The sequence below is a fragment of the Ceratotherium simum genome, chromosome 7 (genome assembly GCF_057802395.1).
Source record: "Ceratotherium simum simum isolate JZ-2026a chromosome 7, ASM5780239v1, whole genome shotgun sequence".
Classification (NCBI taxonomy): Eukaryota; Metazoa; Chordata; class Mammalia; order Perissodactyla; family Rhinocerotidae; genus Ceratotherium; species Ceratotherium simum.
Window position 1 is genome coordinate 30,922,052 of NC_141906.1, and position 13,408 is coordinate 30,935,459.

Below are 13,408 nucleotides of genomic sequence, written 5' to 3' on the forward strand. Positions count from 1 at the left end.
TAATGCTGCGAAGAACATAGGGATGCACAGATCTCTTTGAACTGTTAATTTCACGTTCTCTGGATAAATACCCAGCAGTGGGATAGCCAGATAATATGGTATTTCTATTTTTAATTTTTTGAGAAATATCCGTACTGTTTTCCATAGTGGCTGCACCAGTTGGCCATTCCCACCAGCAGTGTCTGAGGGTTCCCTTTTCTCCACATTCTCTCCAACACTTGTTATTTCTATATTATTGAAATTTATTGATTGTAAAAGGGAAGACTTAAGAGCTCCAGTCCTGCCCTCTAAGAATTTTTTCCCTTGTTTTAAAATTATTAATTTCAAAAACAGTATAATAACAACAACGGAAGTAAAAGAAAAACGTGTGCCAAGTGAAAAGGATATGGATTTACATGAATGTGCGCAAGAGCACATGAGAATATGGGAGTCCCTCGGCCAGAGCGGAGGACCTGCAAGAGTGGAGAGGGATGAAAGTGAAGCACAGAGGGAGTGGCAGGGTGGGGGGATTTCAATCCCTTGAAGCAGAGTCTGATCTAGAGATTTCTCAAGGGTGGGGCCCTCAACTGGGAAACAGAGCCTGGAATAGAAGACGACTGGCCTTGGGGTGCTTCCAGGGTGCCACACGTTCAATTCAAGCATAACCTAAGGAACGAGAATCTGGGCCTGGGTGCACCTCAGAGGAAATGGGAAGCCTGTCAAGTCCCAGGATGTCTCTAAGCCCTAAGACAGGGCTGTTTGAGAGCAGCTACTCTAGGGTTTTGAAACTAAACCAGTCTCCAGGGTGTGGCATTATTTTACTACCCATTATTTCCTGCTTCAGCTCCATATGGAACTACTTAGTGGAAGATATTCCACTGCTAGACGAAAAAACTTACAAGCAGAGACTTGGGCTTGAGTCCAGCCTGAAGGGTAAGTGTCCAGGGACAACTGAGGCTGAGTGGGCAGTGATTTTATAAGACACTTGGATAGGGAGGAGCTGGAAGGAGACCTGAGACGTATCCTGACCCAGCCTCCAACTATCCCCCAGTGTCCTCCTCTATAAAACGACAGAACTGGTCTAGTCTAGAAGATCTCTATGGATTCTTTCAGCACAACCATTCTATTATTTCATTCCATTATCTTTTCCACAAGTGAATAAATAGATTCCTCATTTGATGCTTGAGAACTAATGTTTAACAGGCATCAGAGTAAACTGAGGCACAAAGGGAAAGAGGGAAGGCAGAGGTGAAGATTTGTCCCAAGTCATCCATCAGATCAAAAGCACTACCTCCTGTTCTCTTCGCATCCCACTTTGTATTATGGGGTCAATTTATTTAGGGCAGGGGTTTGATCTCTACTGTAGCACATAATTCAATTCAGTGCTCAGATATATCATTTTTCTATCACGCAAAGGAAACAAAAACCTATTAACTGATATCTGAGGCTGGTCTGGAATCCGAATGTTGGCCCTATGCCCAGCCTCTGAGCAAATAGCTGGTTTTCAGAGACCGAGTTACTGGATGCTGAATTCCAACCTCAGGGTTTCCTAAATGGCGTTTTGCTTTAACAAATGCTGCTGAGAGTGGAAAATCATATCCTTTCCTTCAAGAATCTCCACAAAACATTTGCAACCCAATCCCTGCCTTAAACATAGCCTGGACAGGTTATCCAACCGCAATACATGGGCTATTTTAATTCACTATGTTTCTCCTTTGGAATTCAGAAATGGCTTTGTCTCAGTTCTTCTGAGACATTCTGAATGCTTAATTCCTAGCACAGAAATAATTGCAGCTGATACTACTCTTTCAATTTTTGTAGTTTTTTAAAACTGCAACAACAAAAAAAGCTAAGGGCTAACTAAATACACACACACACACACATATATACTATAACTAGTATAATTTTTATTCATTAACTTGGGGTAGGGAGTAGTTTCAACATCAAAAAATATTTCATTTTTAAATTTGGAAATTTAAAGAAGAATATCAGCTGAGGCCCTTAGCAATAACATCTCAAGTTAAGTTACATAAGATAGCAGATTGGGAGTATAGAAAACGAGCAGGAACTGCCAAAACTCTTGTTTTAAAAGGCAAACATTTCACTAGGTTTTAGGGCATTGACTAGAGAATGGACAGTCTCTAAAATATCAAACTAAACTTTCTGAAATTAAATGCTCATAAGTCATATGAGAAGAGAATCTAGAATTTCTCTGATTCTTTTTTATTATCTGGCCTCTCAACAATCCTAGTTACTGCTTAGAGCCAAAAGTGGGGTCTAGTTTCATCAGCCAGTCTTAAAATAAACAACAATCATAAAGAGCTAACATTTGTTGAACAATTATTATATGCCAAGCACAATGATAAATACCTTTACATGGTATTTAATCCTTCCAACAACCCTATAGGGGTAGGTACTATCATTATCATCATTTTACAAATTAGGAAACTAATGCTTAAAGAGGCAGAGGAATTTGCCAAAGGTCAGAGCCAAGGATTCAAGCAGAGTCTGTTAAATTCTTGAATCCAGACTCTTAACTACTATGTACTCCAGCTGCTCATAAAACCTTAGCAGTTATGGGGCTTGGTCTGTGTCCTGGCATGCCAGATAAAGTAAGCATAGCATGATGGAAAGAAACAATGAAAAGAACCGTGTCCTAGTCCTGGATTTGCTACCTACCAGATTTATAATCTTGGATAAGGTACAAAACTATAGTTTTCCCATATTTTAAATGATTCCTCATTTGTTTAAGAGGGTAATACAAACCTATTTCAAACCATTGTGTGTGAGAGAGTATCAAAAGAGATAAAGTTTGTGCCAGATCTCCCACTGTGACAAAGCTGTGACAATGAAAATGGTGATAAGACAGTAAAAGAGACCAGCATGCAGAGGGGATCCCTGGCCAGCCGGTTTGATCAACACTGCAAGCTCTCTCTTCTGAGCCTGTTCCCTGAGGGCCTGGCATCAGAATTCTGAGCTCCCCATCTCCATCTGAGCCACTCAAATAAAGAGATTAGTGGTAGGACAACAAGCACATAAGCAGCAGGGAGCATGTGGGTATCTTAAATCAAAGAGAAAAGAGTCTGCTCTATTTCCACTAATGAAATTGGACCCCAATGAATCTGGACTAAGAACAAAATTAAAACATTTTGCTCTGTAAACTTGGGCCACAGAAGACTAAGCAACTATGCCACTCCAAAGAGTGACAAGAATTATTGAAATTATCATCATGTACTGTTATAATTAATATAGATTTAACATACATTATATATATGTGTATGTGTGGGTGTGCACGTGTGTGTATCATCACGCTATTTCAAACTAACAGTAAATTTAAACATGCATATAACTGCTTATATGCCAGCTACATACTTAAGAGCATGTACCAAATCACATCATCATTCAGTCACCATTGAGTAACAAACAAGATCTCTCACACACACTTCCACAAACTGATTCTCTTCCACATGGGCTCTCTCGCATAGCCATGGTGTCCCACACACCTTCTTCCCATGTGTCCCAGAATCAGTATTACCATCACACACACTCACAATTTGATAAGCAGTACATTGTGAGACAGCCCTCTGTTGTCTCAGTTCAGCAGAGAGTCACGTGATAGAAGTACAATATTAATATATTCAGACAGCAACATGGTTACACCATTGTTTCTCACACTGTAGGCTTCCCAATGTCCCAAGGAGAGAAAGCACAACACATATGTGTCTATGTGATACACATGGCATTGTACACAATCACTCATCTTTCCTAGTTTGACACTGACAGAGTCAATACATGATTAGTGTTTTATCCCACAGTGTGTAGCACTAGAGTTTGTTGATTGGATAGCAAAACAACATTGGCTGAGCATCTGCTTGCGTATGCAACACTCAGTATCCTCTAGCATCAAGTATGGTTTTGCCCAGTGTTTTCTTGCTGTCAAATACTTTCACACACATATAACATCTCAGTTATCATTTATTTAGTACTTAGTTCTTACATGAGTAAAGAGAAGGGAGAGCTGAAAACAAAGGAGGCCACGGACATCTCTGATTACCAATCGTGATGCTACAGACTATAAGCTCCTTGAGGGCAGGGTTGGGTCTTGTTCACCATTTTATCCCCAGTGCCTGGAACAGTGCCTGGCTCATAATAGGCACTCAAACATAAGTGTTGAATGAATTGATGAACATGAAGCATTATTCACAGAGTGACTTGTACAATCACTTGGCACCTTTCACATGCAGAGTATGATATCCATAGTGTCCTGCCCATCCAGTCCCAATGACGCGTAAATCTCCTCCAAGGTCACAGAACATCACCCAACTCCTCATACTAAACACCAGTTCACTGGGTCACATGGTCAAGACATGTATGGCTGCAGCATCACACACTATTCTCTGCATCTCACTCTGGCAGTATCTCTGCATCTCTGTGACACAAGACCTGGGGCCCACACAACTTGACACAGTGCCTTGTGAGGTCCTTGGCTTCAGAGGCACTCCACCACACTTTCCCACAGTGTATCAACTTCGCTGTGTGACGCTGGATCTGGAGTGCCACTGTGTGTGTGTGACGGAGTCTGAGGCCCCACCCTGTGTGACACAGCGTCTCTAGGGTCATAATCAGTCTCAGTTTCCCCATCACCCCATGGCACAGTATCTCGGGGTCCCACACTGGGTGACAATGGGTCTGGGGGGGTCACATTGGGCCACCGTGTCTCAGTCTCAGGGTGTGACACAGGGTCTGAGGTCCCACACAGCATGACAATGAACCTCAGAGTCACCCCATCCTGTAGCACGGTGTCTCAGTCTCGCCCTCTGACTCAGTCTCCCGCACTCAGGCGTCTCTGTCGCTCCCGCCCCCGTCCCTCACCTGGTCAGGTCCCGCAGCCGCGCCTCCTCCCCGCGCAGGTAGCGCCGCAGCAGCCCCAGCAGCCGGCGCTCGGGCGCCAGGGCGCGCGCCACGCTGGTCAGCGCCGAGAACGTGTCCCCGCGCGCCGCGGCCGCTGCCGAGTCCGCTGCCCGGAGCGCCAGCAGCGCCAGCAGCGCCGCCAGCCGCGCCGCGGGGCCCATGGCCGGCGCTCCCGCGCGTCCCCTCGGACCGTCCAGCCCGGCCAGGCGCCCGCCGCTCCCCGCCCGGCCCGCCCCTCGGCCCCGCCCCGGCCGCGGCGCCTCGGCCCCCGCCCCTCCACTCCTTCTTGGCTCTGACGCCTCCCCTCGCTCTCCATCTCCCCGCTTCCTGCCCCTTAGCTCCTCAGACCGCGTGGGGGCTGCCTGCAACCTCAGGGTCTGACACCCTCCACTAAATCACGGCCCTGGGAAAGTGTTCCTCTGTGCCCATTTCACACTTAGGGAAATGGAGGCGGGGATGGGTGAGCGATGAATTCACTGGTCTATGGCTGTACCGCGCCGTCTCCAAAATATTTACCCCCTTGGATCAGAGGGTGGAAATACAGAGACACCACTGGATTCTGATGGGGAAATCCAAGAGAGTAAATCATGCGTTATAGTAACAGCAGTGCGGGTAAAGAGCGAGGAGAGAGCAGAAGGGAGGAAAACACTTCACTGAATTCTGGACGTCTGAGCCCTCTTGGAGGATGAGTAGAATTTTGACCTGGGGTGAGGAGGATGAAGGCCATTAGGGTCAGTGCATGACAAATCTAGAGCTATAGAACCTAAAACTCTGGGGTCCTGGGCAACTGCTCTACACAATCTGCCTAAAGTCACTTAAGCAAACAAAAATATTGTTATTATTATACCGGAGGCTACTTATTCTTTTCCCCTCCTTCCCAGGCTAGGCAGTGTTCCCTCCTTCATTCATTTAACAGATATTTAACACCTCTGTTACTGTGCTGAAGACACAGAAAAATAGCAGATCCAACCCTGGACTCACAAGGGGAGACAGATATGTAAACACACAACCACAAAAAAGTGCTATCAGGGTAACTGAGGGTTGTGCAATGAGAAATGGCAACACTGAGCAGGGCGCTCGTGTCCCTGCATAGTGGTGAAGAGGGCTTCACAGAGGCGCGTGCAGGTCCAAAAGGATGAAAAGGAATTGTCTGGAAGACAACAGGCAAGAGAGGGATGGGCTTTCCTGGCAGAAGTTACCCATGTGTACCAAAGTTTGGAGATGGAAAACAGTTTGAATTCTAGGAATGATGAAAAGTTCCTTGTGATTGGGACTGTCAGATTGTGAAGGGGCTTTGCATGTCATAATCAGAAATTTAGCCTGTTCTCAATGAAAATCCAGTGGAAGTCTTTAAGGTGGCAATAATAGTCATCCAGTGACTGAGTGAGATGAGGGAATAAAGGCCCAGCCATTCAGGCCCAACATGAGACAGCTCTGACAGGAAACACTAGCTCTAGCCCTCTTGCCACCTTGATCAAGGCTTGTTAAGCCTCTTTGACGTCTTCCTCTGTCCTGTCCTGCTGCCTCTCCCTTTCACAGATGTTGACCCCTAATAAATATCTTGCACCCCAAACTCCATCTTAGCATCCGTTTCTAGAGAACCCAATCTGTAACATCAACACAATCAACACACACAGCCACTGAGTGTAGAGCAGGGACCTGAACCCAGGTAGCGTGGATCCAGATGCTGTGTTCTTAATAGCTACCTGAGGCAGATTTACCATGAAATTTTTGAGACTTAAGCTTCAAGGCCCCTAATTTGCACAATCCCTTCCCAAAGCCCTCAGGATCCTGGCATGGGGGAGCCTAGCAATGTGTTCTCATTATTAGATGTATTTGTAAAATTGGCAAAACAAAACTATTTTAACCAAAATTGGTTAAATTGTCTCTTTCCACTCTGGCTTCCTCTCCATCACACTCTCTCATAACACTTCCCCTCTCTATCACACTCATAACACTTCCCCTTATGGCGGGAATGTTGGAATGGCCATGGGCCTGTGTTTGTAACTGAGTAGTTGTCTTAGACTGCTTTCTGCCCATAGAAGGTTGGGGGTTGTGGTAGGTAGAATAATGGCCCCCCCAATGATGCCCAGGTCCTAATTCTCAAAACCTGTGACTATGTTGCCTTACATGGCATAAGGGATTTTACCGGTGTGATTAAGTTAAGGATCTTGAGATGCCTCATTTATTTACATATTCATTTATTTATATCAGTATGGGCTCATGAATTTTATTGAATGGATTATAATCCATTACTTTGCTTATTTTGATGCTCAAATTGCCCTAGAGTTGGCCAGTGGTAGCCCTTCAATCGGGCTCCTGTGTCCTTTTGATATGTCCCCTTCATTCCTTGAGCACTTCCATACTTTGTTATTTGCAAGATATTCCAGGTCATCTTGTACTTTCCTTGCCCCAGTCCTGAAATCAAGCATTTCCCCCATGAGCCCTGGTTCTTTTTAGTGGAGTAGAGTATTCAGAAACCAAGATCTGGGTGCTAGGTATGCTTACTGCAACTGGGTTTTCTCTGCTCCCAGGTCCTCCCTCTCAGCAGACAGAGCTAGGAAATTATATATAACTTTGTTAAACTTATTCATAAGTTTTTTTTCTTTTAAAAATTGAGTTATAATTCACATAGTATAAAACCCTCATTTTTAAAGTGTATAATTCATTGGTTTTCAGTATATTCACAAAGTTGTGCAACCATCACCGCTATCTAATTCCAGAATATTTTCTTCACCCCAGAAAGAAACCCTATATCCATTAGCAGTCATTCTCCATCCCCTTCACCTGTGGCAACCACTAATCTACTTTCCATCTATATGGATTTACCTACATGGGCATTTCATATAAATGGTTTTGTTTTTGATACAATAGTAAATGGAGTAGTTTCCTTAATTTCATGTTCAGATTGTTTGTTGTTAGTATATAGAAATACAATTGATTTTTGTATATTGATCTTGTATCCTGTAACCTTATTAAAACTGTTTATTATGTCTAATAGTGTTTTTTGTGGATTCCTTATGATTTCATATATAAAGATCATAACATTGGAAAATATAGTTTACTTCTTCCATTCCAATCTGGATGCTTTTTATTACTTTTTCTTGTCTAATTGCCTTGGCTAGAACCTCCAGTATAATGTTGAATAGAAGTGACAAGAGAGGACATCCTTGTCTTGTTCTAGATCTTGGGGGAAAGCTTTCAGACTTTCACCATTAAGTATGATATTAACCGTGGGTTTTTTGTCAATGCCCTAATTAGGTTGAGGAAGTTCTTGTCTGTTCCTAGTTCACTGAATGCTTTTATCTGTCAAATATGTTTTCTGCATGTATTGAGATGATCACGTGGTTTTTATCCTTTACTCTCTTAATATGATGTGTTACAATGATTGATTTTTTTGTTGAACCAACCCTGCATTCCTAGGATAAATCTTGTTTGTATCTTGCTGGATTCATTTGCTAATATTTTGTTGAGGATTTTTGTATCTATATTAACAGGGGGTGTTGGTTTGTAGTTTTCTTATGATGTCTTTGTCTGGTTTTGACATCAAGATAATACTGGACTCACAGAATGAGCTGGGAAATGTTCCTCCTCAGTCTATTTTGGAAGAATTTGTGAAGGATTGGAGTTAATTTTTCTTTAAACATTTGGTGGAATTCACCATTAAAACCATTTAGGCCTGGGCTTTTCTTTGTGGGAAGTTTTTTGATCACTGATTCAATTCCTTTAGCAATTATTTTAGAGCAAGTCTGCTGGCAATGAATTCCTTTATTTTTCTTTCATCTGAGAATGTCTTTATTTCAATTTTATTTTTTGTGCTGGCCTCCATGGTTTCTGAAGAGAAATACATAGTCGTTGAAATCATTGTTCCTCTATAAGCAATGCATATCTTTCTCTGCTTGGTTTCAAGAATTTTGTCTTTGTCTTCCTTTTTCAGAGGTTTGATTTATGATGTGGGAATGAATTCTGGTGGGGAGGTTATCCTGTTTGGGATTTACTGAAATTCTTGAATCTGTAGGTTTATCTATTTTGTCAAATCTGGGAAATAGTCATATATTATTTCTTCAAATACTTCTTTTTCAAAATCTTCTTCTGGAATTCTGATGACATAAATTAGGTACTGCCTCACAGGTCATTAAGGCTTTGTTCACGTTTTAAAAAATGTTTTTTCTCTGTTGTTCAGATTAGATAATTTCTATGGATCTGTTTTCAAGTTCACTGGCTCTTTTCTCTGTCATGTCTGTTCTGCTATTGACCCCATCAGTGATTTTTTTATTTTCGTGATTGTACTTTCAGTTCTAACATTTCCATTGGCTTCCTCTTTATATCTTCTATTTCTTTGTTGATACTTGGTACCTTTCCATTCATTTCAAGAGTGCTCACCCTTACTACTTGGAGCATTTTATAACAATCTTCAACAATTTCAACATTTGTGTCATTTCTTCTTTGACATCTATTGATTTTCTTTTCTCATACTAATTGAGATTTTCCTGGTTCTTCATATGTTGAGTAATTTTGGATTAAATACTAGACATTTTGAATATTATAAGTGTCTAGATCTTGTTTAAATTTTATGGAGAATAGTAATATTTTTGTTTTAGCATTCAATTGACCCAGTCAGATTTAGAAGTCCTGACCTGGGCCAGCCCTGGTGGCCTAGTGGTTAAGTTTGGCACACTCTGCTTCTGTGGCCTGGGTTTGGTGCCCAGGTGCAGACCTACACCGCTGGTCGGTGGCCATTATGTGGCAGTGGCCCACATACAAAATAGGGGAAGATTTGCAACAGATATTAGCTCAGAGCAAATCTTCCTCAAGCAAAAAGAGGAGGATTGGTGACGGATGTTAGCTCAGGGCAAATCTTCCTCAGCCAAAAAAAAAAAGTCTTGACCTGACTTCTGTGGTTGTGGTTCCAATGTCAGTTCAGCTTTCAAAGCTTTTGCAATGCTATTCAGATCTGTCTCAGTTGTGCACCACCCAGTGGCCAGTCTTGGATCTGGACAGTGGCCTATGCCATACCTCAGTACTCAAGTGTATGGTATGCTATTTAGCATCAGATCCATGTATGTACAGTTCAGGGGTGAGGCCAGGAATTATGGAGTTGCTCTCCTGAACTCCTCCCTCTCTGTGATCTCTCTGATACTTTCCAGTCCTCTGAAGCTCCCCTTTTTGGTCTTTTGACCAAAAACCTAGGGGTTCATTTACCCTGCTCTGCTGTGTACTTCTCATGATTGCATGCATCTGGGGCCAAGTGGCAGGAGGATAGAGGGAGAAAAAAAATCATTGGGAGTTTCCCCAACCCTGTTGGGATTGTTGAAAGGAAAAATTACAGCATTATTTGATAAAGTTGCAATGAATGTAGATGTGATACATAAGATAACTCAAAGTTTTAGGTAGCCATAGGCCTTCACTACCACCACTGCCATTGTGGCCACCACTGTGGATTGCGTGGGGGGAGGGGTGCAGGAGAACAGAGAACAAAAGACAGGAGAATGTGGGATGTCCCCCCACCTCAATGTGAGGAGTCCTCTTTCCCCCTCCTTGAACCAGAGCTAGAGGGCTTCTCCTGCAGCTTTCCCAGTCCTATCCTGGGCCCACTTCCAGGTTTGGTGCTATGGAGGATTGAAAAGGGGAAACTCACTGCCAGTTCAGCAGTGTTTCAAATCCTGGTCTTTTCCCCCAATCTACCTGCTATCATTTACTTTTCAGGGTCCTCAAATGCCTACTCCAGGCACTCTGTCCAGGTTTTATACTGCATTCAATGGCAAGACATCTTCCTACAACCAGAACTTCCTCCACTATAATATTTTGTTTTAATTCTGCAACAGAAAAGAATTTTTGAAGTCACTCTACGTAACAACAGGGTTTCAAGTATAACTAAAAACAAACTAAAATTTAACTAAATTATGTTACAAGTACAAATAACTATGTGGCAATAGAATAAATATTTTCCTAGCACAGCTAAATTTGTGAGGGCTCACCTTATGTTCCTATTTGGTATTTAGCAAGGTTTTTTGTTTATTTGTTTTGTGACCTGTGTTATTAGACAATCCCTATTTCTGAATGTCGAAAACTAAAAAATGTATATTAGCTTTGAAGAACTGTTACTATTATTATTAGGCTTTTTAGTGCAAAAGGGAAAGAAAATTGAAGTAGAAATAAAAGCGTCAAGGAAAAGATCAAACTTTTGAAATAAATATCAAGGCAAGAAAAGAGAAAGGCTTTTCCAGAAATAATCATCATCATCAGCTTCACGTCATGCCACTCTCCCTTGCTCACTCCGTACCAGCCACACTGGCCTGTGGCCTTTTCATGTCCTGCTCCTGCCAAGCTCTTTCCTGATTCATGTGTAATTTCTGACTAACTCCTACTCATCCTTTGAGTCATTTCCTCAAGGACCTTTTATTTGTCTGCAGACTAGGTTCCAATCCCCATATTATTCAAAACACTCCCCGTATTTTCCCTTGGTAGCATTTATTACCATTATAATTCCTTATTTCTACGATTAATGGTTATCTGCTCCACTAGATCATAAGTTTCATGTAGGCAGGACTGTGCCTACCAGAGTGCTTGTCGATAGTAGGAACTCATTTTTAAAAATAGAATAAATGGAGCAGAAAGAACATTCAAAATAATCCTATCACTCAGTCTCTTGATCAAGGGTCCTCTATGTGCCAGGCCTCTGCCAAATCTTTTATACCATTTATCTCTTGTTCCCTCACAATAAGCCTATGAGGTATGTATTATTCTGCATTTTACAGTTGAGAAAACTGTAGTTCATTGGGGTTAAGTGATTCAGCAGCAAGATGGTAAAGGCTGAAGGTGAACCCAGGGTCTCCAACTCTCAGTTGAGTGCTCTTTCTGCTGTGTCATTACTTCAGTTTGCTCATTATCAGTTCCTGGGTCTGCCTCCCTTACTACGAGCAGGGAGAGTTTCTGGGGAACTCACTTCTGCTCACTTCTCCTCAGTTTTCTCCTCTGTGTTATGAAAGGATTAAACCAATAGACTGATGTTTCTACAAGTGTGGTCCACAGTCCATCTGCATCAGAATCATGGGGGGAAGTATGGATGTTTTCATGAAAAATTCAGCTTCCAGAGCCCCACCCAGAGTCATTGAATCAAAATGTAGGTGAGGAGGAGGCAAATCCCAGGAATCTGCATGTTTAACAGGCTCTTGAGGGGATTCTCATGCACATCTAAGTTGAGAACACTTCACTAGGTGATTTCCAAAGTTCCCTCCAGCTTTGACAGTGTTTGCTTCCAGGACATTAAATTTGAAGGACAGGCTTTTGAATCTCTATCATCTTTTACAGAGTCTGGAACTCAATATATTTTTAGTGAATGAATACATTTGTATTTGGAAGACAGATTCAAGTCCCTGCTTAGGTATTTACCAGCTGTGATTCCTTGGGAAAATTACTTTACCTCTTGACCCTAAGGTTATCTTTAAGATGGAAATAATAATAACAATCCATATTCTGGCTCCTAATAGTTGATGTGGAAGATAAATTAAATCATGTTTTTGAAAGCTCTTGTGATGATTCCGAGTTGAAGAACTACTACAGGTATAAAGTAGACACCGACAGGGGTTACTTCAGTCCTTCAGACTCACAGATGGCTCATATATAGCTCTCTTGAGTGAACTTAATAGGGAGTTTATTCAAACACAAAACCACCACCACCACCTTTGAAAATCACATTTCAAGATAGGTAGGGTCTTTCCAAGGAAATAACATGATTTTTTAGGAGAAATCTGAGGCATTCCTATAGTGCCCCCTGGTGGAACTTAGAAGCCAACTCAAATCCACCATCCTTGTCACACATTGGCTGTTTGCTTAGCAGGGATTGATTTATCAATGTATATATCTGTTCTCCACCTAGACGAGGAGCTTTCTGTGGAGCTTCTTTTTGTTCCCAGAGCCCCAGATTCATTCGTTCATGCATTCATTCAACCATTACTGAGCATTTATGGTGCCAGGTGCTATGCTTGGCACCTAGAGATACAGCAGAGGAGCTAGATGGCATCCCTGCCATCAGAGCCCTTATAGCCAAGCAGTGGAGAAAGACAAGTAAATATCCAACAAAAATAGTGATAAGTGCCATGTAGGAGTAGGTACAGGGAACTATGGAAGTCACTTTCTTTGGCCAAAACCCAATGATCAGTTTTGAGAAAAAGCATTGCGCACTGAGAGATGGATGGCAGAAAGGAGGCATGAAGTATAAACGGGAGCCAGATGATGAAGGACCTATTCTATTAGTAAGTTTGGTTTTATCCTAAGGTCAATGGGAAGCAACTGAACAGTGTTAAGCAGAGGAATGATGTGATTAGATTTGTTTTTTAAAGATCACTCTGACTACAGTGAGTAGAACCGTTTGGAGGAAGCAAGACCAGAGGTAGAAAGTCCAGTTAGGAAGCCATTGCACAGTCCAGGTGAGAAATGAATGTTTGGTTAGGAGGGGCACACAGGGAGTTTAAAATGTATTGGTAAAATTCCATTTCTTTCTCTGAGTGGTAAGTAC

At 42.2% G+C, this 13,408-nt stretch overlaps 1 protein-coding gene across 1 annotated transcript in view; it reads right to left on the reverse strand.

Annotated features, from left to right (window-relative positions):
* The window catches only part of P4HA3 (prolyl 4-hydroxylase subunit alpha 3), a 36,487-nt gene extending 31,436 nt beyond the window's left edge, over window positions 1-5,051 (reverse strand). The window contains exon 1 of the mRNA XM_014790323.2: window positions 4,852-5,051. Coding sequence (XP_014645809.2) covers window positions 4,852-5,051 — 200 coding nt within the window. The remainder of the gene's footprint in view (window positions 1-4,851) is intronic.
* Window positions 5,052-13,408: the final 8,357 nt, after the last annotated feature.